General features: G+C 52.4%; 3 protein-coding genes and 1 long non-coding RNA gene across 5 annotated transcripts; 2 read left to right on the top strand and 2 right to left on the bottom strand.

Annotated features, from left to right (window-relative positions):
- Positions 1-4,506: 4,506 nt before the first annotated feature.
- LOC139186485 (uncharacterized) lies at positions 4,507-5,323 on the bottom strand. Its single transcript, XR_011570052.1, has 2 exons — positions 5,056-5,323; positions 4,507-4,804 (listed from the first exon to the last, which is right to left on the bottom strand). It is a non-coding gene; the product is annotated as an uncharacterized lncRNA (long non-coding RNA).
- A 3,142-nt stretch (positions 5,324-8,465) lies between these two features.
- On the top strand, positions 8,466-12,127 carry FAM110D (family with sequence similarity 110 member D). 2 transcript variants are annotated; one of them, XM_070776048.1, is made up of 2 exons: positions 8,466-8,656; positions 10,439-12,127. In XM_070776048.1, the coding sequence occupies exons 1-2, from the start codon at positions 8,649-8,651 to the stop codon at positions 11,346-11,348; spliced, it is 918 nt and encodes a 305-aa protein (XP_070632149.1). In that variant the 5' UTR covers positions 8,466-8,648; the 3' UTR covers positions 11,349-12,127. The 2 variants fall into 2 exon arrangements, with proteins under 2 accessions (XP_070632149.1, XP_070632155.1); XM_070776054.1 differs by having other exon boundaries at positions 8,471-8,656; positions 10,442-12,127.
- A 640-nt stretch (positions 12,128-12,767) lies between these two features.
- On the bottom strand, positions 12,768-16,531 carry C2H1orf232 (chromosome 2 C1orf232 homolog). Its single transcript, XM_070801001.1, has 4 exons — positions 16,448-16,531; positions 14,835-14,918; positions 14,628-14,725; positions 12,768-13,044 (listed from the first exon to the last, which is right to left on the bottom strand). Exons 1-4 carry the CDS (start codon positions 16,529-16,531, stop codon positions 12,768-12,770), a joined length of 543 nt encoding a protein of 180 aa, XP_070657102.1.
- Positions 16,532-17,891: 1,360 nt separating this feature from the next.
- ZNF593 (zinc finger protein 593) lies at positions 17,892-18,865 on the top strand. The gene is made up of 3 exons (XM_019980790.2): positions 17,892-18,179; positions 18,420-18,482; positions 18,576-18,865. The coding sequence occupies exons 1-3, from the start codon at positions 17,980-17,982 to the stop codon at positions 18,715-18,717; spliced, it is 405 nt and encodes a 134-aa protein (XP_019836349.1). The 5' UTR covers positions 17,892-17,979; the 3' UTR covers positions 18,718-18,865.
- Positions 18,866-24,999: the final 6,134 nt, after the last annotated feature.

Genomic DNA, 24,999 nt, shown 5'->3' with positions numbered 1-24,999 from the left:
GATTAAATCTCATGTCTTCTGAAGATGGAGCCAGCAGATGCTGCTGATAAATGAAACATGGAATGTCAGAGAGAGACAGAGAGATGTCCAAAATTACTCCAAGGTTTTGGCCTGAGCAATTAATTGGAAGGACACAGGGATAGAGAGGGATCGACTGAGAAAGGCAGTAGTGAGAAAGATATGGGGGAACAGGAGATAGATCAGTAGTTTAGTTTTGCACGAGTTGATTCTTGGGTTACCAGATATTAGCATCCATTCAAAGTCCAGTAATCCCTAAAAGGTCTGGCTTTTCCCGTCCCCCTTTCTTGGAGGAAGATTCCCAGCATACATTTGTGGCAGTACCATGAAGTCCTCCCTGAAGGGACCTGGCCTCCTAGGACTTCAGGTCTGTGAACTGGCTTAGACGCGGAAATTAGCTGACAGGTTGAGATGCTCCATTGTGACAATTTAAGTTAGGCTTCTGGCCATAAGACATAGCTTTGTTGTCATTGTTGTTTTCCTGTTATGTAACTCTATCATATTTATTAAGTTGCTTATCTGTTTCATTCCTAGAGACACTCTGATCAAAGATTGCTACAAGCCAAAAGATTCTAATTATCACTTCATCCTGCCACAGGAAACAGTTCAGCCACTTTTCCGGTGTTCCTCTAGGATCCTGTCATCTCCAGTGAAGTCAGGGAGCCCATTTCAGGGGCACCTCTTTCAATATCCAAACCACAGAGGACATCCACCCCAACACTTTTCAAGGTTACTGATGCTGCTGTCTCTCATGCTTATCTCAACACCTCGGTGAAAAACTACCCTCTGAGTGCCCTTGGGAATGTCCTTGGTGGGAATAAGGAATATGTGCAATTTCATGTGCTAAATCTTCTCCAACCTTCCTATCTTTTTTTTTTCTTTTTTTTCCCTATCTTTTTAATATATATATTTTTTTATTTGTTTACTTGACTGTGCTGGAGTTGTATCACACCAGATCTTGGCTCTTCATTTCAGCATACAGGATCTCTCCTTTTCAGTTGGGTCATGTGGGATCTAATTCTCCCACTGGGGAGGGAATCCAGGCCCTCTGCGTTGGGAGCACGGAGTCTTAGCCACTGGACCACCAGGAACGTCCCAACATTCCTATCTTTTTAGACATCAGACACATTCACCAGGTATATGCTGATATCTCAGCCTCACTGAATACAGGTCACGTTGAGTACTAGGTTCAGTCAACTGAATAAGCCAACTATGAGAGCTACTTTCAGCTGCAAGAGATAACATGTTAAATCTAAAATCTCCAGCAAGGGCACTCAGAGCAGCAAAGTCAGCCTGAACTAATGCTGCAGTCTTTCTTCCCTGACTCCACCCCAGCTCTACTCAGTTAGATTCTCCAAGGGTGGAGACCTGGTGTTGGTCTTGTTAACAAGCACCCCAGGGAGTTCCCTAGTGGTCCAGTGGTTAGAACTAGGCGCCTTCACTGCCAAGGGCCAAGGGTTCAATCCCTGGTTGGGGAACTAAGATCCCCCAAGCTGCTCAACATGGTCAAAACACACACACACACACACACACAAGAATTTCAGGTAAACTTCATGGACCAAACTAGAATCCACCCTAGGAATAGTTTTGGGGAACCAATGGTCTAATCTATTTTCCTCCTTTTAACACATCAGAACCTAAGGCCAGAGAGAGGAAGTGACTTGCTCCGGACCAAAAGTGAGTTCATGTCCAAGTCAAGACCATAACTCCGGCCTCCTGACTCTTTATGGGAATTTCTGCTGCTCTTCTAGGCCAGTTTTACCACAAACCTGGAGGGATCTGGTCAGCACACCTGAGAAGTTAGGGTGGAGATGGGTCAGAATGGTGGGCAAACCAAGGCTGCACATTTTCAACGCTACAGGCACCGTGAGGAAGGGACCTAGTTTGGGAGAGAATGATGGGTTTCCTTCTGGTTGATTTTATTTGTAAGTGACTGAAAAATCAACCCCACCAAAAATAAATAAATAAATAAATGTACTGGCTTACACAGTGTAAAGCCCATATGTAGGTTTGCTTTAGACATGACAAGATACGGAGGCTCCGCTCATCAAGGTTGGTTTTCACTATCTCTGAGCTCTGTTGACTCTGTCCTCGGGCAGACTGTCCTCTCAGGGATCTGTCTGCCCAGGTTTGTGCATAGCAGAGAAGAGAGGGAAGCTTTGTTTCGGCCACTGAAGCAAAAGTCCTTCAGCCATAATCAAATTAAATGAAGTGCTGTAAGCCAGAGGGATGTGATAGATTTTTTGACCCAGACCTAGGTCAAGGGCCCCTCTGAGTCATGGTACCCCACTCTAGAAGCACAAGGACTGAGAATGGGAGAAAAAGTGGCCAAGATCAGGGCAAGAGTGCCAGGAGAAAGATGAGTAACTGCTGAAAGGCAAAAAGTACAGATGTTCCCAGGCCTAGGAACGATGGGGAACCTGACAATGGCCATGGAGAAGGCAACAGTTACAATCCAGTGGTGATATTAAGGTGTTGGATATAATGCTATGGTGATGTGAGAGGTGGTATTTATAATGTCCACCTCTTGGGATGTCTGCCCAGCCTTCAAACTCCACCTTCTTTGGGAATTGCCCTCCTAACATATAAAAGGGTAGGTCCTAGACTTCCCTGGTGGTCCAGTGGTTAAGAATCTGCCTGCCAATGTAGGGGACACAGGTATGATCCCTGGATCAAGAGGATCCTACATTTTGTGGAGCGACTAAGTTCATGTGTCACAATTACTGAGCCTGTGCGCTAGAAACTGGGAGCCGCAACTTCTGAGCCCATGTGCTGCAACTACTGAAGCTCGCACATGTAAAGCCTGTGCTCAGCAACAGGAGAAGCCATTGCACTGAAAAACACACACGGCAACAGAGAGTAAGCCCTCACCGCAACTAGAGAAAGCCTGCTCAGCAACGGAGACCCAGCACAGCCAAAACTAAACTAATACACATTTTTAAATAAAAATAAATAAATAAAAGTGTATGTTAACATCAGGGCTTCCCCAGTGGCTCAGCGGTAAAGAATCTGCCTACAATGAGGGAGCCACAGGAGATGTGGGTTTGATCCCTGGGGTCAGGAAGATCCCCTGGAGGAGGGCATGGGTACCCACTCCTGTATTCTTGCCTGGAGAATCCCATGGACAGAGGAGACTGGCGGGCTACACAGTCCATAGCGTTGCAAAGAGTCGGACAGAACTGAAGTGACTTAGCGTGGCTCAGAATGTTAATATCAAGTATGTTCACTGTGATACAGGACCTCCATGACCACAGCTCAGTGCCACTGTTACAAGTGGTCAGAGATGCTCCTGCCCATTAGGGGGTCCTTGATATCAAAAGTACCCCAAAAGTCATTTATTAAGGACCACATGGGCATCTGCCACTTGGGACCCAGTGCTCTGTGCTGCACAGAGTAAGGCATAACCCTCAACATCTGCTCAGACCTAACTGCACTTGGCCCCAGGGAAATAAACGCTCTTCTCCACATCTCCTGCCTCTCCTCCAAACAAAAGACGGTTGCATCCCAGTGCCGGTAGGTTTGCACTGCTGCTGAAATTGCTGACAGCCACTGCTTGGAGTGTGGGGGAAGACTGGCGAAAGCCTGTAGGTAAGAGAAAATACAAATTAATTAGCTTGTCAAATCCTTCCTCTGAGAGCACATTAATGCACAGATTCGTGCGTAAGGGGGTATTGTTTCCGAGCAAGGGCTCAGCATCCATTTTCTTGCTTCACTTCGTGTTCCAGCGGGTAGCATGGTGTCTGCAATAGTAGCATATGATGGCTGAGGAACATTCTGCAATGTTAAACAATACATTCAGCACTTAAATTTGTAAACGCAGGCAAGACATTACATGCAAGAAGCCTGGTGCCAATTCTATACTGTTATGAATCTAGACATTGCTGTATGAGATGGTAACAATTGTGATGTGAGAGACAGGGATTTATATAATGCCATTACAATAGATTGTAATATGTTCTATGCTAATGGTAATTTATTATATACACACCATTTAAATGCACATGTTATGTAACATTTATAGCTCATCTGTAAATTTAAGTACTGTTTTAAGAATTTAATTTTTTAAAAAAAGAATTTTTTTTCAATTCTAATTGCTACTACCTCCGCACATCAAAGTTTCCCCAAATTGAAATTTTAAAAAACCAAAAAAAAAAAAGACTGAAATTAAAAAAAAAAAAAGACTGTCTAATTAGGCATTACTATCAGTAGAATACAATTATATGAAATTTTTATTATTTAATTGATCATTTAATTGTGTTGATCATTGAGCAACACAATTGATCATTTTGCTGAAATCAAAGCAAGAAAAATAGGTTTTATGGAATGAAGATATAATAATATATGAATTATTGTATCTTTGTTTTTTCACTCATCTAATATTGCTGCCCCTTTAACAAACCACCTGTACATCCTTAATGATAATTAGATACAGTCATCTTTGGTACTTTGCTGGGGTTCTCTGTATAAAAAAAGCAAAACACAACAAAACATTTTTCAGAGTGTCTTTATGAAGGTGTAATTGTCGAAGTAGGAGGATAGATCTGTCATTGCTTTCTGGGAGAAGCCCCTGATTCCCTTCCACATGTTCCTCTATTTCCCTTAGTGGAGACTGGATGCTTTTTGTTCCTGGTGCTCAGTCTAAAGGTGAAAACAGTGGTGGAAGGTGGAATGCTGGAGATGGGGGTAAGGATGATGACCAAGGAGTAGGAGGTGAATAAGGCTGGAGCAGCATGCAGTCGGGGCCTCCCTCCTTCCAGTCCTGGCTCAGGGTCCTGAAGATGAAGTCCTGTCCAACCAACAAATAAACGAAGTAAGCGGACAGGCGAGCAGGGAGGGCCGACTTGCCCAACCCGAGGGGTAGAGTCGAGGCAGGCAGGGCGGCTCAGCCGGTCAGAGCCGGCTCCGGAGTCCCAACTCGACCCTCTGCAAGCCGCGTGACGCTAGGTGAGCCGCTCGGCCCCCTCTCTGCCTCGGCTTCGTCACTGACTTCACGCAGGGTTTTTTAAGGAGTAGGTGAGGTACCACTGAGAGTCAGACCTGGAGCCGAGAGCTTAGAACAGAGCAATCGCTCAGTTTGGCTTTTGTTCTTCCAACTCTAGGTTGTCAGTTCCTGACAGCAGATATCCGATTTGCTTCCCGTGGTTCATTGGAGACTTGTAGGTGCTCCGGGGGAAAAACGTTTAAGGACACCTCCCTCAGAGGGAGGGGGCGCAGGCGCCGGGCTATTGTTGCGGCCGAGATTCTTTCCGAAACGGAAAGCCCTGAATTAGGGGACCGCGGCTCTAATCTCTGTGGGGCTCGCCCGCTGCCGGCGGAGGCGGGGCGGGGGCGGGGGATAGGGGGGCCCCTTCTGGGGGTGCTGGGGTGTCACAGACGCCAGCCTGAGCCCCGCCCTCTCTCCCTGAACCCTCCACGTTTGATCGAACCCCGTGCCCTGCTCTGAGCCCCCCACCTCTTCTTTGGCCGCCCCCCCCTTCTCTCACTGAGCCTGCCTTTGATCCGTGTCACCATCGTCTCACAACCTCTCGCATCCCATCCCCAACAGAAATCCCCTCCAGACCCCAAATCGATACCCTTCCTCTTTGAAAGCTTCCCACCTCACTCCAGGGGCAGAGCAAATGCTGCACCCCCTCCCATGGCCCCTGCTTTGTTCATCTTCTGTTACATCAGGCTGCTCTGCCCAGAAGCTGTGATCAGTCCTTCACACCTCTGTTCACACCCCACCCCACCCCCCTGCAGCAGGCGGAGCTCCCGGAAAGCAAAAGCCAGGTCTGACCCATCTGCAGACCCCTGAGCAGAGGGCAGTGTTCAAAACGACTTGTTGAAAGTGGCTGAGAGTGAGGCTAAGGGATTAGGGGGAAAAAAAAAGAGAGAGAGATTTGGGCCAGAGGTGTCAGTTAGGTGTTGGAGGACAAGACCCAAGAGGTCAAGACTCCTGCCATTTACCAGCACCTGAGGCCCCAGTGCTTTTCTCAGGCACCACTTCTTCATGCCACACTGAAAGCTGGGGTTTTTTTCCCATTTACACAGAAAGGAACTCAGAGAGGTTAAGTTCTTACTTCAGGCAACACAGCCAGTGAGGGATGGGCCAGGTTTAGAATCAAAGGCACGGACACACATTTCTGCCCTGGGACAGTGTGGATCTGGGGCTTAAAGGTGGACCTGAAGGGTCTCCTGATTCCCAACACTCGCTGGAGCTGTGCCCCCACCCTCCCACCACCCTCTCCCTGAAGGAGCCAGTTCTGACTCAGGCCCATTCCCATCTATCCTCATCCTCGGGGTGATCCGGGAAGGAGCTCAGAGTCAGGAAGGAAACGTCCCTCAGATTTGGCCTCCCCCTCAACCAAGGCCCTGGCTCTGGGGCCAGAAGGAATCACTTTAGGGCTCTCCCACGGGACCCACGACCAGAAAGAGAGGCGATCCGGTTCAAGTCAAGTGTGGCCAAGACACACGCAGGGCAGGCAGCTGGAGCCCCACCTCATGATGTCCACACCCCACCTCTTTGAGGGCTGACTCTTTCAAGGGCTCTCTCACTCACAAACCCAATCCTATCTGACCTTGACATCATGACTCTGCTCTCCAGGATCCTGACCTCCTGGGATAGACTACTGTCTCCTCTCAGGCTGGGAGCTCCTGAGAGCAGGCTCTTTGACCAAGCCCCGTCCAGACCCATGGGGGCAGGGCTGTGTCTCCCCTCTCAGACTGGGGGCTCCCAGGGCTGGGACTGTGTCTCCCCAACTCTTGACCACTCCTGAGGGGAGGTGGGCTCACTTCCACTCACCCTCGTCAGATCGGGGGCCACTCCAGGGCAGCGACCTGCATTGACTCTGAAGGCCCCTCTTTCCGTAACCCGGTGTCTGTCCAGGGCTGAGAAGGAGGCCCCTTGCCTGCCCTTCTTCCCAACCAGGATGCTCCTTTAAGACCAAAAGGATGGGGGTTGTGTAAGAGTCAGACACAACAGCCCCATCCTCCCCCTCCTTCACAGGCCAGGTTTCCTGCCATTGACAGCATCCCAGCTGGGCTCTGCCCGGCCTCATGCTTAACCCCTTCAAGGCCAGATCTCAGGGCTACTGGGCACCCCAACCTTCATCCATAAAACCAGGAGAATGAAAGTCCCTACTTCATTGGGTGGTTTTGAGGATTAAATGTGTTAATCATTGTGTGAAGTACTTAGAACAGTGCTTAGCATATATCAGTCTCTTAATACATATTAACTAGTATTCCTCATTGTGTGAACTTGATAAATCATTTCACCTGAGTCTCATTCTCTTCAGCAGTCCAATGGAGAACATAATAAACCTACTTCTGAAATGTAGTCCTGGGGATGAATTCTGATCATGTACATTAGAACATTTTGTAGAGTGCTGTAACAACACAATATGGATGGACAAAAAAAAAAAAATACTCCCTTTAACTAGGTAATAAAATTCGTTACCAGGAGATGGGCCTTGTAGTTTTCAGACTTATTACCTTACTTGCCAGGCTGAGGGTGCAGTGGAAAGAGTGGATTTGGGGTTGGAATTAGGTACCCCCAATCCTGTTTCCTTGCCTATCAAGTACGGTGGTCACCCCTGCTGGGTCTGCTGTTTAGGGTCTTTGTGGGGGACAAAGGAGATCAGAGAACAAAGGTATGAACATGCTTTGCAAACATTAAAAAGTGCTAGAAGGGAGGGAAAGAGATTTGTGAAGAGTCGGGAGGGGTGCAGGGACCCCTTGGCAGGGGCATTAGTCTTGGGGCTCTGGGTGCTGCAGAGTTTGCCCAGTGGGGAGAGAGGAGAAGGTGCACTCCTGGAACCAGCATTGTGGGGACAGGACTCCCCCTTGAGAAGTGAGGTGTCAAATAAGAAACTAGGCCAGCTCTAGAAGTCCCCGATGGGGGCAAAGAAGGAAAGAGGTCCTTTCCCCAGGCTTGGACCCATCCCTTCATTACCCTCTTCCCAGCCAATTCCATTTGCCATCAGAGGATATTGGACAGAGGCCCCTCCAGTAGGCTCCCTTGTGACCTTCCTGCCAAGACTTGTTGGGAGGGGCTCACCCTGCATATCTGCAGCACACCTCTCCCCACTTTTAGGCTGCAGATTCTTGGCCTCACCCCTAGGGAGAGCAAGCTTGACACCTTTCACACACGCAGGCCAGGGCAGGTCTAAACCTGCTCCAGAGGGAAAAAGCATGGTGTACTAGAACCCTGCCCTGCCTTCCCATCTGAACGAAGAGCATCCGCCAAGGCCCAGCAGAGCGGGCTGACCCCACGTGAATAACTTGTCCCCACCCCAGGCCTCTGGAGGAAGCTTGGGAACCAGAGACCTTGTTTGGGATGCTGGCTGTGCCCCAAGCTTACTGTGCCTCTATGTAAACCACTTAACCTGCCAGGGCCTGTGTGACCATTGGCTAAATAAAGGAGCTGGACGTGGTCCAAGGGTCCTCTCCTGCTCTGAGATGGTGACCAGGAAGGAGTTAACAGAGGCCAGGCTCCAGGTCAGGAAGGCAAGAGTTAATCTTGGGGGTGGAGGCTCTCTTGGCTTTTCCTGTGGAGAGTGAGGTTTGGCTGCCACCAAAGTTACTTCCAGTCCCTGCTGTCCCTCCTGCCTTCAGTCTGGACCTGCCGGGGGACCCTGGCATTCAGCCTCCCCATGCAGAGGTGAGTGCATCCTGAGCCTGGAGCTGGGGTGGGAGGGCACCCAGACACCCAAGGGCACGGAGGCTGGCACCAAGCCAGGGAGCACTGTCCCCCAGCCCGCATCTGTGTCCAGAGCCGAAAGCTTGGGCAAAGTTCATCAGTCCACTGACCCCAGCGCTGGGAGAAGGTAGGCAGAGGGACAGAGGGCTCAAGGATGTCTGCCAGGCTTTTAGGGAGGGAATGTCTGCGGTCCAGCACCAAGGAGCTCAGAAGGCCAGGAAGAGGCAGTGGACAGCAAACTATTTTGGTCCCTGTGTTTAGGAACTTTTTATAGTCTCCTGCTCAGGGCTGGGAAGAGGAGGGGGCAGGAGGGTACCCATGAGGTCAGACAAGCACAGATCCCTCCTGGGACCTTAGAATCAGACCTGTTGCCAAGTTGAGTCTTTGGGAGGCAGGAAGGAGGGCACTGCCAGGCTCTCCTTGCTGCCTGGGTTCCCAGTCACCAGCTACCTATGGGCTGACTTACTGGACACTAAGTGGGTGTATGTAAGTGTATGTGTTTATACTCATGCAGGCTGCCCTGGGGGGAGTGGGATTGGTAGAGTTTCTACTCCAAGACCCCTCACCAGGGCTCCCCTCCCCCCATCCCTGGCAAGTTGTGTTTCTTTGTTGCCTCCAGCCCAAGGTCTCCTCAGCCCCTAGAACTGCTGTGTCCCTCTCAGCTGAATGGAGGATGGGAGGAGTAGGGAAACAGAAGTGGGGTGGAGTGTGCTGGGCTGTGTGGGTGGCCCATTCTATTACTGCCAAAGGAACTGTCAGCTCTTGATTTACAATCCCCCTGGGCCCCCTTCCCCAGCAGAAAAGGAAGGTGGAGAAGAAGGGTCATGGGGGTCTCAGGGTGAGGGACCCAGAGGGCAGGTTTCTGGGAGTACAAGTTCCTGGGAAGAATTAGTGGAAGGAACTTTTTAGAGAGGTAAAGGGCCCATCTCTCGCAGAAATCGCTTGGTGTTAAAGCAGCAAGAACAGAAGCAAAACAGAGAGGAAAGTTCCGATAGGCAAGTGAGAGATTCAAACTACGAAGCGAGAGACCTGTGTTCCAGTCCTGGGCCCAAACTCTCAGTGAGACCTGAACTAGCCCCTCCTCTTTGCACCAGTTTTCTCTTCTGTGAAATGGAAGTGCAGGGGGCAAACAAAGTGATGTTTACAAGTTGGGCATTCTGGAATTCCCTTCGAAGGGGCACAGACTGAGTGGCATATAGCTGGCTGAAGTGACGTGGTGACCATGTCCCTCTCTTTCCCTGATGGCCCTGCTGGGCCTGGGCAGGGCAGTTGGCTGCAATTACCGGAGGCTCCTACCCTGTGGTTATGTCCCTGACCTCTCTGCTTGGGGGCGGGATGGGTGGGTCCTGCTGGAACCAGCGGGTGGCTGGGAAGCCTCCTTGTCTTGGACTCAAAGTTGCTAGGTTGGGAAGAGGTATTTTTTCCGGTTGAGGCTACTTTCGGGAACCAGGCCGGGGAACAGCCCCATTTCCTTTTCCAAGGGTCTGGCTTGCTGATGCCTACTTGGCATGGCCCTGTGGCCAGAATGGGGCACGCTCAAAAGGGCCTAGGTCTCTGGATGGTCAGAAAGCCCCTGCCCATTGTCTCTGAGGGATCAGGGAAGGGATACCTGAGCCTCTGCCCCCTAGGCATGGCACCTGGCTGACTTGCATGGGGGAGGGGTGGCTGGCTGACCTTATTCCCAGGAATGCCTTCAGGAGAGTCATCTCCTACCTCTCCCCCTGACCACTCCTCTTTCCCCAGCAGGTCCCAGGGAGCCCCAGCCAATTGCTCTCAGTTCCTTCACTATCTGCCTGCCTCCAGTGGCTTATGGAGCACTGTCCTGCCCAGTTCTGCTAAAATGCTCCTGGCCTCTCCCTCCACCCCGTCCCGGGGACGGACCCCCAGCGCAGTGGAGAGGCTGGAGGCCGACAAAGCCAAGTATGTCAAGACGCACCAGGTGATCGCGCGACGCCAGGAGCCGGCTCTGCGTGGGGGTCCCGGGCCGCTCACCCCGCACACTTGCAACGAGCTGGGGCCCCCTCCATCGCCCAGAACGCCCAGGCCCGCCCGCCGGGGCAGTGGCAGGCGACTGCCAAGGCCTGATTCCCTCATCTTCTACCGCCAGAAGCGGGACTGTAAGGCTTCGGTGAACAAAGAGAATGCCAAGGGCCAGGGGCTGGTGCGGCGCCTCTTCCTGGGCAGCCCCCGAGACGTCGCCTCGAGCAGCGCAGGCTCATCGGAGCGACCCGCGGCTCCCGGGGCATGGACCGCGCCCCAAGATGCCCCGGAAGCGGCGGGAAAGCGGGCATTGTGCCCCACGTGCTCGCTGCCCCTGTCGGAGAAGGAGCGCTTCTTCAACTACTGCGGCCTGGAGCGCGCGCTCGTGGAGGTGCTGGGAGCCGAGCGCTTCTCTCCGCAGAGCTGGGGCGCCGACGCCAGCCCCCAGCCCGGAACGTCGCCGCCGCCGGGCTCCGGAGACGCCAGCGACTGGACGTCCAGCGAGGGCGGCGCAGATCGCCGGGACGGTGCGGAGGGCGGCGGCTCAGCGGCGGCGGGCTCGGAGCGGGACGGGCGCCCCCAGGTGTCGGTGGTGGAGCGCAACGCGCGCGTCATCCAGTGGCTGTACGGCTGCCAGCGCGCCCGCGGGCCACCGCGCGAGTCCGAGGTGTGACCGCCGCCGCTCAGGGGTCGGCTCTCCTGGAGTTGGCGGTCCGGGGAAGGGCAAGGAGCGGGCGCGGGGCTGGACCCGGGCAAGGGCAGGGGCTCCCTGCCTCACACGTCGAGTGCTTTGGGGCAAGCCCTTCCCTCTGGATCGCGGCGTCCACTCTTGAACCTTCGGAGCTTGGGACCAAACGGTTCCGAAGGCCCTTCCCAGCGCAGACTGAGGACGGGGAGGTAGCCGGCCTCGCGGCCCCTGTGGAGGCCGGGAGGTGAGTGAAGACTGGGTTGGGAGATCAGAGAACCTGCTGAATAAAGCCAAAACGTTCTTTAACGGACTCGGAAGGTTGGATTACAGGGCAGATGCGCCAGGGTTTTGGAGTGTGGCTTCCAGACTGACTGTGTGACCCTGGGCCAGCACTCCGCCTCTGGGAACCGCAGCGACACCCCCTCGGTTGATCAAAGTATTGAAATGGTCACAAAGCGCTTGGCAAAGTTGAGGAAGTGCTAAGTAAACGAAGCCTCTAGGACCACTACCGAATTAGCATAATACTAACAGTAACACTATTATGATCATCTCTGCCACTGACCGCCCCCCACCACAGGGGTGGGGTCCAAACTATTTTGGGGGATAGAGGTTGAGGGAGGGGTCTGCTCCCAGAAATCTGGGGTTCACTAGTCCCTGAAGGCCCTCATTCCTGGAGCATTGCCGCCCATTTTGGTTACTCGGTAGGAAGGACTGAAATGTGGTGAATCCAGAATCAGGATAATAAAGGACTTTTCAAACCAGGATTTTGCCAGCCCACAGCCTCACCTCATCACTGCCTTTCTTTCCCTTAAAACAAGGTCACCTGTTTTCCTCACACGTTCACACCTCCAAGTCTTTATTCACTTCCTCTTCCTTTTAGGCAGGTTACCTTCCCCTTTCTTTCCACTCAGCTAAGATTCCGTATATGCGTTCTCTAGCTCTCTCTCGGGAACTCCTGAATTTCCCAGCGGGTCTCATCTCCTCTGAGCTCCCAAGTACAGCCTGATTTTGGGGCCTCAACCTATCACCTTGCGTGGGACCCGCTGGTAGTCTGGGTTCTCTTGTTAGTCTCTGACCTTCCCCTAGTACAGGGACAGGGCCACAAGCAAAGTGTCGAATTAAAAGCGGCTGGAGAGGGCGGCAAGACCTGTCCATACTGGTAAGATGGTACCCCAAATCGAATACAATCTGTACTGATACCAGGGATGTCCCTGGTCGTTTTTCTCCCTGTAGGTTTGTGGGGGCACAAGGCGAGGACCACTCCAGTTGGACCCGGGCCTGAGGTTGCCCACCCCAAAGCAGCCTTCTCCGTCCGGACATAAAAGCACGCGGTCACCAGAGGTGTCAGGCCAGGTTTTTATCCGGAAGGGGAGGAGCGGGCGCCCAGTTCGGCCAGCCGGCCGGCTAGTCGCCCTTGGGTGCCGCTTTCACCCTCATCTCGGCCAGTTTGTGAGTGAGGAAGCCCCACTTGAAACCGGCCACGGGATCAGCTTCGCGCGGCTCGGGGCGCTCGGCAGCCTCGTCCCCGGCTTCGGGGTCCGGCTCCGGGGTGGGCTCCGCTCCGCGCAGCATGGACGCGGCGGCCGCCTGCTGCTGCTGCCACCTGCTGGCGAACGCGTCCCAGAAGCCCGGCCCGCGCGCCTCGGCCGCCGCCTGCGGGGCGGGCTGCGCAGCCAGCGGGCTGCGGGAGAGAGGCGGGGTCAGGGGCTGGCCGGGAGGCCCCGGAGAGGCCAAAGGACAGGAGGCGGGGTCAGGGGACCTATCGTGGGGCCAGTGGGGCCCGGGCGAGGTCGAGGGCTGGGAGGGAGGAGAGACCCGGGAGACTGGGAGGAGGTCAGGGCATGGAGGCGAGAGGAGGACTCAGAGGCTACTGGGATAGGGGTCAGGGCATTAGGTGAGGGGGTCTGGGCTTCCCTCGTGGCTCAGCTGGTAAAGAATTCGCCCGCAATGCGGGAGACCAGGGTTCGATCCCTGGGTTGGGAAGATCCCCTGGAGAAGGGAACAGCTACCCATTCCAGTATTCTGGCCTGAGGAATTCCATGGACTATATAGTCCATGGGGTCGCAGTCGGTCGGACACGACTGAGCGACTTTCACTTTCGCTGGGAAAAAGGGTCGGGATCAGGATCCGTGGGGAGAGAGCCGGGCTCACGGGGTCAGAGTTGGTACTCAGGGAGAGGGAGGAGGCCAGAGCAGGGGAGATGGAGGCTGCGGGAAGGTGGGGAGGAGCCCTGAGAGAGGAGCGGGCGGAAGGATGGGAGGTGGTGGTGGCACCCGATCGGGGTGGGGGAGGGACGCGGTCAGATTCTGGAGGCGGTCCTTCGGGAAAACCCGCAGAGCCCGGGGGAAAGGGGCGGGGCGGGAACAGGGGTCTGGTTTCCCGGATGGAGGGAAAGAGGGTCCAGAAAAATGGGGGACGCTGGGGAGAGGACGGGTGCAGGGACCCCGAGGAAGGAGAAGGGCCTAGATCAAAGGCTTAGGGGAGAGGGAGACTCGGGAGGTAACAAGGAGATGTCGAGAAGGGCAATCAGGAATGGTGTTGAAGCTTGAGTCCATGGGCAGGAGAGAGAAAAGGAACCCTGCGGCAAGAGAGATGGGCGGGTCGGGGGAACCCTAAGGAAGAAAGGAATAGGGGGGATGTCAAAAGGGAAGTGTGACTGGGCTGGAGGAAAGGGCAGAAGTGGAGTGTGTCCCAGAACAGAGCTAGGGGGGAGATCAGACCCTGGATCTGACCCTGTGGCCCCCAGCATCAAGGACTCGCTAAGACAGGGGTTCCTAAACTGTTACCCTCAAGTCCTCAGAGAGCTCGCTGAAAATATAGATCCCCGGCCTCAGCCAACACCCACTGAATCAGAATCTTTGAAGGAAGGTCTGGGAATGTGTGTCTGTCTCAAGTTCCCTGGGAGGATGAGCGTTTAGACCAATACTTAAGAACCACTGATCTGAACCACTCTCTGTTCCAAACACCTAAAACTTCTCTCCTGGTTTCCCTTATTCTAGGGAGGTGACCCCTCCCACATGGATGGGGAGAGACACAGTAATACCTTCTAGCATCTCAATCCCAACAGCTGGTAAATTCCTCCTGAGATCTAATCTAATCTCCCAGATTGGCCTCTTTCCTGCTGAGAGAGAGAGAAACAGGAACAGCCAGGGGCTGGCCCTCCCCAGTCCTCCATGGTCAGAAAGACAAAGCAGAAGGAAAGGACATGGGAGAAGAGGGTCCCCAGGTCTGTTTCAGACGGCCTCCCCCGAAACACACACGTACTGGTCAGCACAGGGCTCCGGTGACAGCAGCTTATTCTCATCTTCTTTGTTAAACAAAGATGACATCGTCAGCCAACCTTTCACCCCGACTCCCTGAACCTGGGAGAGAGGGGCTGAGGGTCAAGGAGGGCCCCAGCACACCTCCCAGGACTCCACAGAGGCTTCTGCCCAGTTCCCCAGGATTGGGGCGGAAAAAAGCAGAACTCACCCGGCGGGCCAGCTGTGACATGGGGTTGAAGGCCTCTTCAGTGGGTTCTGCCATCTCAGACTCCACTAACACTGGGTTCTCCTTCTGGGACACAAGACCCCCACCCAGTATGAGAGAGGCCCCAGAGGAATACGACCTCCCTTCCCTCCTGCCAGCCTGATGCACACAGACCAGGACTTGAAACCCCATGGAACAAGACACACCTAGCCCCCTGACACCCTCCAAAACTGCACACAGGTGTTTGTACCTCTATGCAAAACTACCTGTCATACACATTACCTGTAGAGTAGATCCTTGCAGACACCTTTGAGCTCACATACCTGCTCACCCACAGACACATTCATACACACTGCCACACACATGGACAAAGGCTTGCACGCCAATGGAGACACACACCTGTACATGAGTGTGCCTCCATATGGCTACAGCTCTTCACCTGTATATAGATACATGTGCTGTGAGACACTTACCCAAGGATGCTCATACAGTTCACACCTGTGCTCTTCCACAACTGCAGACAGGTGCATGGAAGCCCACTCAGCACATAAAACTTCACCCATTCACAGACACTAAAACACAGATGTACACACACACCCAAACACGCATACCATACAAACACAATACCTGTGAATGCTTCCATAGTCTTCTGCCTCAAAGGTATACACCTGAAAATGCCTATAACCTGTTCACACCTGCACACACACACACCTTACCTGGGGATTCCACACAGAAACCAATCCCTATACTGACCCACAGACACTTCTACACAGGGTCAGCCCTGGACGCCAACCTGTGTAGACATACATTTATTCACACTGACATACACACACCCTGGAACTAATTCCTGCCTCTGCCGTGTCTATTTGTGTAACTGCCATCCCTGGGGGCTCAGATGGTAAAGAATCCACCTGCAGTGCAGGAGACCTGGGTTCAATCCCTGGGTTGGGAGGATCCCCTGGAGAAGGGAACAGCGACCCACTCCAGTATTCTTGCCTGGAGAATTCCATGGACAGAGGAGCCTGGCAGGCTACAGTCCATAGGGTCACAAAGAGTCAGACAGGACTGAGCGACTTTCACTTTTACTTTCCAGAGGTAAGACTCTTTTCAAAAACCTTTTTTTTAATGTCAGAACAAACATGGTCCAAGTAATGGCTCTGATCTGAGCTGCTACAGTGACCCTCAGTGTAACAAATGCTGCTTATCCTGCCACCAGTCCCAGGGGCTCCCTTCCTCTCAAAGCAAATCATCCCACTTCTGCTCAGCTCTGCCCGTTAGAAACGTGTGTCAAACTGAGTGTATCTGCATGGGTGCTGCCCTTGGGTCCTAAAAGGATCCCTTCCATGTGGCAGCCCTTGAGATCTTTGGAGACGCTGACCACTCCTCAGGTGCCCCCCCCCCAAGTCTTCCCTTCTTCTTTGGTTTGCTGGAATGTCCTGACTTTCTGCCAGTGCACCATGCCATTGGTCATCCCTGTATTGCCAGTTGCTTCCACACAAGTCAATGGCTCTTTCTCTCCCCTCCCTCCTCAGAACCAGTCCCTTCTTCTTCTCTGTACCTTTCACTCCTGCTGCCCCTCTGCCCATGCCCCATCCAGCAAGCAGGATGGTACCCACCTCCTCTGCCAGGCCCTCCTCAGATTCCCCACTCAGGGTCTGTAGCACTTTGGACTTGTAGGTTTTCCACAAGGCCTGGCTCATGGCTGCATGGGAAATAGGCCTGGCACCCAGGCACGGGAAGCTGGTGGTTCAGGGGGCACCCAGTGAGTCTGGCTCCAGGAACCTGGTGAGTCTGAGAGCCTGTCCCAAGCATCAGGTGACCTCATTAAAGATGCACCAGCCTCCCCAGATGGCACAGTGCCCAGCAGGTGAACCCGATCCAAAAGAGTCTGTGGTGAGACCCAGCTTCTGCCCCTTCAGCCCCTTATCTTGACCCATATTTGCAAGAATAATGAAAACATAATGAAGACATCTTTCTTTACAGAAGCCTCCTTCCTGGGCCTAGGAGTTCTTGAATTTGATTATTTGGAAAGGCTCCAGAAAAATTCTTTTCCATTCACGAATTCTATTTACAAAGTCTTTGGGCTTAGGACCCACAGTGGTGCCTCTGCGGCTGTAGCCATACCAGCTGTGCCCTCAACAGGGCCATACCCTCAACAGGGCCCTGCCCTATACCTTCACTCAGCCTGTATGGTCTGGAGTGGGAAGGCCCCAAGGCTCCCAGTGGGTGCCCTGGGCTTACATTTCACTGCTTTGGGCTGGAAACCGATTCCTCTCCCCAGGGATGCACGTGCTGGTCTCCCTGTTTCCTGGCAACAGGTTCCAAAGAACTGGAGCCCCTGAATTATTGCTGAGTTCCTGTGGTCAACCTGGAAGGAAAAAGGCACCCAGCTCTGATGCATGGGGAAAGGCTCTCTGGCCCTCTCCCCAGACTGAGCACACACCATCTAGGCTGATCTCTCTCTTTGATGCCAGCCCACGCCTGACAGTCCAGGGCTCAGAGCAAGGGGTCAAAGATGGGAGGTACTTCTGTGAGAATCTCCTCTTCTTGTGAGAGGAGCTGACCCCCTTGAGTCTCTGACAGGGCACTGTGATCTCTGGGAGGAATAACTGGGGAGGGGTTTCAAATGGCGAGGGCTTTCTCAAGGACCAGAGATATCTCGGCGCCCTGTGGGAGCTGGGATCCCAAACGTCTTCACTCTTACTTATTCATTTATTCACATCACAGACATTTTTCAGTGCCTCCCAGAGATGCAACATTATTCCCCCTCTCCCCTCAACCGCGGAATCTAAGATGGGGGAACCAGGAAGGTGTGACAAGGCCAGAGGACGGCGCTGAAATCGGTTGGGCCAGGCTGGATGGGTTTGGCCAGGGGACTGGCCGAAATGCCCGCAGGGCTCACACCACGGAGCCCCCTCCAGTGACCGAAGAGGACGCTTGGTGAGGCCGGATCCCGAGCTCAGTCACTGACGTCGACGACCGCCTGGGGGCGCTCGAAGCGCGAGCCGCGCGAGTGACGTCATCAGAGGCGGTCCGGTGGAGCCCGACCCGTCCCGGAGCGTCATATGACGTCATCGAGCCGTCCGGAAGCGCCCCCGCGTGTCCTCCCACCTCGGTTCTGGGACCTCTGATCTTGCTGTCACCCATCATGGGTCGTTCCCGCCGAACGGGCGCGCACCGAGCGCACTCTTTGGCCCGTCAGATGAAGGCGAAGCGGCGGCGGCCGGACCTGGATGAGATTCACCGCGAGTTGCGGCCCCAGGTCGCCACACGGCCCCGGCCAGACCCAGGCGCTGAACCCGATCCCGACCTGCCAGGGGGAGGCCTGCATCGCTGTCTGGCCTGCGCGTGAGTTCTGGCCAGGCCCAGGCCTGAGGAGGAGAAGGGTCCGCGGTACGGGCCGGAGGTGTGAGGTCCGGGCCCGGGGTGTGCAGGGTTTCCCTCTCTTGGGACCCATGTGGGTCTGCCGGCCTCCCATGCCTTCAAGCCCGGAGCCTAGCGTCAGCGAATGAGCTAGGGTCAGGGAAGTAGGCCTGCCTGAGAGGCATCACCTTCTGACTCTCCTCCCTACCCACCTCATCCCTACAGGAGGTACTTCATCGATTCTGCCAACCTGAAGACCCACTTCCGATCCAAAGATCACAAGAAGAGGTATGAAGGAGCAAGGAGAGGATTGATGGATGGGTTGCCGGGCAGACAGAGCTTGCATCTGGTCAGCTTTCAATTCCTATTCTTTTTTCCCAGGCTGAAGCAGCTGAGTGTGGAGCCCTACAGTCAGGAAGAAGCGGAGAGGGCAGCGGGCATGGGTTCCTATATTCCTCCCCAGCGGCTGGCAGTCCCCACAGAAGTATCCACTGAGGTCCCTGAGATGGACACGTCTACATGACATGGCCTGAGGATGCAAGGCAGAGGAGCTGCCCATGGACAGTGGTACAGGGGCCAAGCTGGGAGAGACTGTGCTTATCTCTTTTGGTTTGGGGAGTGGATGGCCTCTTCCAGATACCCTCCTTTCCAATAAAAGAAATGGATAAATAGGGCTTGCTTCTGACTCACTAACCTCCAGGCCACTCCTCCAAATTCAAGCCCTGTAAAGATTTCTCTACTACTCCTGTGTACAGGACCCAGGAATTTACTCCCTGCTTGATTCAGCCTTAGAGCCTGCATCCTTGCCATCCCTCAGGGGTCCTGGCATCTGTGCTGAAGCCCCCTTTGGAGCCCAGGTGTGTGTGGGGTGATGGGTAGGATCAGGTTTATACTCTTGCTTACAATGAGGACAGGGAGTGACCTCCAGGAAAAGAAAGAAGTAGGCTCCTGAGATTGTAGCCCCTGTGAATCCAGGGGCCGAGGTGAGAGGCTGCCTGCTTCGTCATGGAGCCTGTGGCCGCCGCCGCTGCCCCACCATCTTCCAGACAGCATAGCAGGAGCCGCCCAGCCCGAGGACAGCCAGCACTGCAGCCACAATCCCCGCCAGCGGACTCCGGGGCTCTGCCTTCAGCTCCCCGGCTATCTGCATCTGGAGATGCACAGAGGGTCCACCTGAGGGGTCAGTCAAGACTACTGGGAAGACGGGTGGGGTGGAAAGGGGCTGAGAAGCTACAGCTGGGGAAAGGAGATATGGATGCCATTGCTGCCCCAGGGAGATTCCACCCCAATCCCTCTCGCTTCACTGCCCATCTGGGCCCTGGTTGCTCAGGCGGCCGGGAACGTGACAGCCTGGTGACTGGGTATCATCCCGGCCATGGTAAGGGGCGGATAGGGTCGGTGCTGGAAGCCATCCGTTGGGGTACTTACCTGTAGCACTCGGAAGTAGCCAGGGGTCAGGCATCGAAATCGCATGGTGGGTGCCGCTCGTCTCCCAGATGTCCTGTGGGGTGAAAGCCGGAATGAGGACCAGTGGCGTTCGTTCATGATACCAAGAGGCGGAAATCAGGGCACAGAGGTCCCTGCTTCTCATACGTGAGAGAGCCTTGCCCTCAGAGGATGCTCACCAGCGTCTGCCTTCCCGGGTCTGGCAGGGGCGGGACAGCCAGACCTTTAAATCTGTCCCTTCCCCCACTGCCCGCCCTGCCGGCCTTAGGAGCAGCTGTCAGGAGAGATCAGCATCAGGCCTGAGCAGCTCCTCCCCCGCCCACTGGGGAGTGCAGCCCTGGGAGGCAGGAGAGGCCTTGCCTAGCAGCGTGGACAAGTCTCAGGCCTGGACCAGGTGCGGGAGGGCCTGCCCGGCCCTGGTTTTGGCCCTGTCCCTGCCTCAGGTAACTGGATGTCACCTGTCAGCTCTCAGCAGAGGAGGGGTTGGGTACCTTTAGCACCCCTTCCAAATAGGGGCAGGCCTTTTTCACTTGATTTCTCTTAGATCAACCATACCTACCTTGGGGGAAGGCACATTTCACCCCTTTCCCCAAGATGGAGTTCCTACAGGAACTTCCCTCCTCAGCTTGGAGACAAGAATAAAAGATCTGCATCTACTGATTGAAAAAGCTGTTTGAGGTGTGTTAAGAAAAATTGTAGCTGATTGGGAATTTCCTGGTGGCCTAGTGGTTAGGATTCTAGGCTTTCACTGTCGTGTCTCAGGTTCATACCTGATCTGAGAACTGAGATCCTGCAAGACCTACAAGTGTGGCCCAAAAAAATAACTGACTGTGCTGGGCATTATTCTAAGCACTTTACGTGTATGATTTCATTTGGAATTGATTATCTCATAAAAATGCAGAAAAGTGTGTTTGCTAAATAGCATGTAGAGTGTCTGCATATAGTATGTAGAGAAGGGAAGAACACCCAGAAAACTTAACAGTGGCCCATTCTGGGCAACGGGATGGGATCCTGCTGGGGAAAGGACACATCCACCTTCCATTTGGGCTTTTCTGGTGGCTCAGCCAGTAAAGAATCTGCCTACAATGCAGGAGACCCATGTTCGATTCCTGGGTTGGGAAGATTCCCCTGGAGAAGGAAATGACAACCCACTCCAGTATTCTTGCCTGGAGACTTGCCAGTATTCTTGCCACAGATAGAGGAGCCTGGCGGACTATAGTCCATGGCATCGAAGAGTCAGGCAGGACTGAGCAACTAACACTTTCACTTTCCTTCCACTCAATGAGCTACTATTACCTTTGACATTTTTGCAGCAAATAAGTTCAAAGACCTTTTATAAACTCATAAAACTACCCTCAAAATAGAAGCTGCGGGACTTTCCTGGTGATACCATGGATAGGAATCCTCCTGACAATGCAGGAGACACAGGTTCGATCCCTGGTCCAGGAAGATCCCACCTGCCGTGGAGTAACTAAGCCTTTGTGCCGCAACTACTGAGCCCATGCCTAGAACCTGTGCTCCACAAGAGAAGCCAGTGCAGTGAGAAGCCTGCGCACTGCAACTCTATGTTAGACCCCACTCTCAGCAACTAGACAAAGTGTGTGCAGTGAATACCCAGTTCAACCAATAAATAAATTTATTTTTTAAATCCTGATTAAAAAATTGAAGAAAATAGAAGCTGCCATTTACCATGCCTCTACTTCTCAGCCCTGCCAGGTCCTTCAGGTGGGGGTGGGGGTTGGGGGGCAGTAAAGGCACCAGCGTAGCTGTTAGGCCCCCAGTCCTTTTCGGGGAGGATCTGAGTACAAGTGGTGTCTTGTTGGTTTCTCCCCTACAGGATTGTGAGTTCAGGGAGGTCAGGCTGGCTGGCGTCTCACCCCTAGCTCATGTGCCAGCTCAGGGTAGTGTTTGATGAAATCAGGATGATGGAGATACGTCTGTTTATTGGAGCATCACAGGGAAGCTAGTGTGGGAAGAAGGAAAAGCATTAAAGGAGGAGACAGCACAGAGGAGTGTTAGAGGGATACACAGAGTGCAGGGCAGGAGGACATGCGACCAAGGACAAAGCCAGAAACGTGAGGGCCGAGCTGCAAATTTGAGCCTGCTGGTTCACAAATGAGGGAGCAAGGCCTCTGGGGACCTGGCGAGCTGGCATCCCCTTGAAGGAAGCAGCTGACAATCTGCACTCATGTTTGATGCCACGTGCGAAGGTAGAATGAGGTCAACAGAGCTGGCCAAGTTCCAGAGGACTCAATTTGTATGTGAAATTGTTAAATGATAATTAACACACACACATACCACATGGACATCCGTGGACCAAATTCAGACTTTGAATCTCTGACGATTCAGTTCCTGACAGGCTTTGGAGGTACTGGTAGAGAGTCCAAGTTAGGTGACACGGACGGGGCAGCCCTCCCAGGCCCCTCCCCACAGAAGTAAAGCAATAACAACTCAGATCTACCTCATATTCCAGATTTCAAATACTAAAAGACATCCTCAGAGCTAAGGTCTAATTCCCTCTCTGCTCTTCTAGAGACAAAGAAACAGGTTCAGAGAAATGTAAGAGGTGGACTCAGTCACATAGCAAGTAGAACTGATTTTTTTTAATTGACGCATAGTTGATTTACAATGTGTTGATTTCAAGTGTACAGAAAAGCGATTTTGATAAATACAGAATATAAGAATATATATATTCAGACTCTTTTTTCCTTACAAGTTATTATAAAATACTAAGTTTAGTTTTCTGTGCTATATAATAGGTCCTTGTTAGTTATCTGTTGTATACATAGCCATGTGTATGTTAATTCTAAACTCATGTGGAACTGATTCTGGCTGACTCCAAAGTCCTGGGCGTTCCCTAGCCTGGGATGATAATAATGATGATAACTGCAGACACTTAGTATGTGTAAGACGTTGTTCTAAAAGGAAAGCTCTTAACTTGGGCTTCCCATCCCATCAACTTGGATGGGGAAAAAATTATATATTTATTTCCACTGACCTCTAACCAAAATTTACCATCTCCTTCTTTATGAAGTATTAATAGTATCTGTGTTTTTGTCACCAGTTGAAGATACATTGATATCAAATTGTAGTTATCACAAGTATCTCAAAATGTTACTTATGCTCATTAAAGATTTCAAAATGCTGACAGTCATTAACCCACTGCTAAATCACACTCTGTTTCAGACACTCCTAAAACAGAGCTGCCATTGACTGTGGCCAGTAGAGGGTTAGTGGCCAAATGGTGAATCCACCTGCTCTTGCATTAGTGACTCAGATTCTCAGCCTCTCACACGCCCTATCTGTAGTTGTTTGCTGACCAATAGGTGTGAGGAGGTGAGTCAGAGACCACCCCCACAATTCAGTGTTATTCATGCTGAGTAACAATACACTGATACCACTAGAAGAGGAAAAGTTAATTTGCCAGTCCTGTTATTGATACATATTAAATACATATTACTATATGTACTGATAAATACATATTACTATATCATAAATTTGTGGGTTTTAATATATTTTGATAGTAATTGTCCTCGCAATCTTCAGCATTTTGCTTTATGCTTTTAAAAGCAATGTTCTGAGAAAACATCTAGGATTTCCACCATACCGTCAAAAGGGTCCATAGTGCAAAACAGAGGGGGCTGGAAAGTAGTTCTAAAGGTTTTCAGTCAGTTCAGTTCAGTCGCTCAGTCGTGTCCGACTCTTCGGGACCCCATGAATCACAGCACGCCAGGCCTCCCTGTCCATCACCAACTCCCGGAGTTCACCCAGACTCACGCCCATCGAGTTAGTGATGCCATCCAGCCATCTCATCCTCTGTCATCCCCTTCTCCTCCTGCCCCCAATCCCTCCCAGCATCAGAGTCTTTTCCAGTGAGTCAACTCTTCGCATGAGGTGGCCAAAGTACTGGAGTTTCAGCTTTAGCATCATTCCTTCCAAAGGAATCCCAGGGCTGATCTCCTTCAGAATGGACTGGTTGGATCTCCTTGCAGTCCAGGGGACTCTCAAGAGTCTTCTCCAACACCACACTTCAAAAGCATCAATTTTTCGGCGCTCAGCCTTCTTCACAGTCCAACTCTCACATCCATACATGACCACAGGAAAAGCCATAGCCTTGACTAGACGAACCCTTGTTGGCAAAGTAATGTCTCTGCTTTTGAATATGCTATCTAGGTTGGTCATAACTTTCCTTCCAAGGAGCAAGTGTCTTTTAATTTCATGGCTGCAGTCACCATCTGTAGTGATTTTGGAGCCCAAAAAAATAAAGTCTGACACTGTTTCCACTGTTTCCCTACTATTTCCCATGAAGTGATGGGACCAGATGCCATAATCTTCGTTTTCTGAATGTTGAGCTTTAAGCCAACTTTTTCACTCTCCTCTTTCACTTTCATCAAGAGGCTTTTTAGTTCCTCTTCACTTTCTGCCATAAGGGTGGTGTCATCTGCATATCTGAGGTTATCGATATTTCTCCCAGCAATCTTGATTCCAGCTTGTGTTTCTTCCAGTCCAGCGTTTCTCATGATGTACTCTGCATATAAGTTAAATAAACAGGGTGACAATATACAGCCTTGACGTACTCCTTTTCCTATTTGGAACCAGTCTGTTATTCCATGTCCAGTTCTAACTGTTGCTTCCTGACCTGCATACAGGTTTCTCAAGAGGCAGATCAGGTGGTCTGGTATTCCCATCTCTTTCAGAATTTTCCACAGTTGATTGTGATCCACACAGTTAAAGGCTTTGGCATAGTCAAGCAGAAATAGATGTTTTTCGGGAACTCTCTTGCTTTTTCCACGATCCAGCAGATGTTGGCAATTTGATCTCTGGTTCCTCTGCCTTTTCTAAAACCAGCTTGAACATCAGGAAGTTCACTGTTCACATATTGCTGAAGCCTGGCTTGGAGAATTTTGAGCACTACTTTACTAGCGTGTGAGATAGAGCTGTTAATTCAGGTACTCCGCACAGCCCTCTGAAGTACGCTCTAATACCCATTCTACAGACAGGGAAATTGAGGCCCGGTGGGTCGGTTTAGGCCTTGTCACACAAGCTAAGAAGCTGCAGCGTTGGGGTTTAGACCCAGGCTCGGGCTTCCTAACCTTTCTGTGCCTCGCTGTTGTGATCACTGCTCACTTTCTGGTCCCTTTCTGAGAAGGCCGGAAGGTCAGGTCGCATCCTGCCATTTGAGGCCAGTTTTGGTTGGAGATCCCAGGCCAACTCCGAGGTCACCCGTGTCACACACCAGTGGCCCCACCCCCTGGTTTGGCAGCCAGATATTCTGGGATGCCTGAAGGGCGGGGCAGGAGACGGAGAGGCCAATGGCTGTGAGAGCGCCTTACCTGGCCTGCTCTGTGGGCCCAGGTAT

Source organism: Bos indicus, chromosome 2 (genome assembly GCF_029378745.1).
Source record: "Bos indicus isolate NIAB-ARS_2022 breed Sahiwal x Tharparkar chromosome 2, NIAB-ARS_B.indTharparkar_mat_pri_1.0, whole genome shotgun sequence".
In the NCBI taxonomy this organism is placed as follows: Eukaryota; Metazoa; Chordata; class Mammalia; order Artiodactyla; family Bovidae; genus Bos; species Bos indicus.
The sequence above is the reverse complement of the archived record's forward strand: the minus strand, read 5'-3'. Positions and strand labels throughout refer to the sequence as shown.

What these genes read in the sequence shown, in the direction of transcription:
- C2H1orf232 (XM_070801001.1), bottom strand. Translation starts at nt 16,531, where the DNA reads ATGAGCCAGGCCTTGTGGAAAACCTACAAGTCCAAAGTGCTACAGACC. An exon ending in AGGAGGGCCTGGCAGAGGAG is followed by an intron (nt 14,919 to 16,447) that starts GTGGGTACCATC and finishes CTTGTGTCCCAG; the next exon opens with AAGGAGAACCCAGTGTTAGT. An exon ending in TGTCACAGCTGGCCCGCCGG is followed by an intron (nt 14,726 to 14,834) that starts GTGAGTTCTGCT and finishes CCTCTCTCCCAG; the next exon opens with GTTCAGGGAGTCGGGGTGAA.
- ZNF593 (XM_019980790.2), top strand. Translation starts at nt 17,980, where the DNA reads ATGGGTCGTTCCCGCCGAACGGGCGCGCACCGAGCGCACTCTTTGGCC. An exon ending in CATCGCTGTCTGGCCTGCGC is followed by an intron (nt 18,180 to 18,419) that starts GTGAGTTCTGGC and finishes TCATCCCTACAG; the next exon opens with GAGGTACTTCATCGATTCTG. An exon ending in TCCAAAGATCACAAGAAGAG is followed by an intron (nt 18,483 to 18,575) that starts GTATGAAGGAGC and finishes CTTTTTTCCCAG; the next exon opens with GCTGAAGCAGCTGAGTGTGG.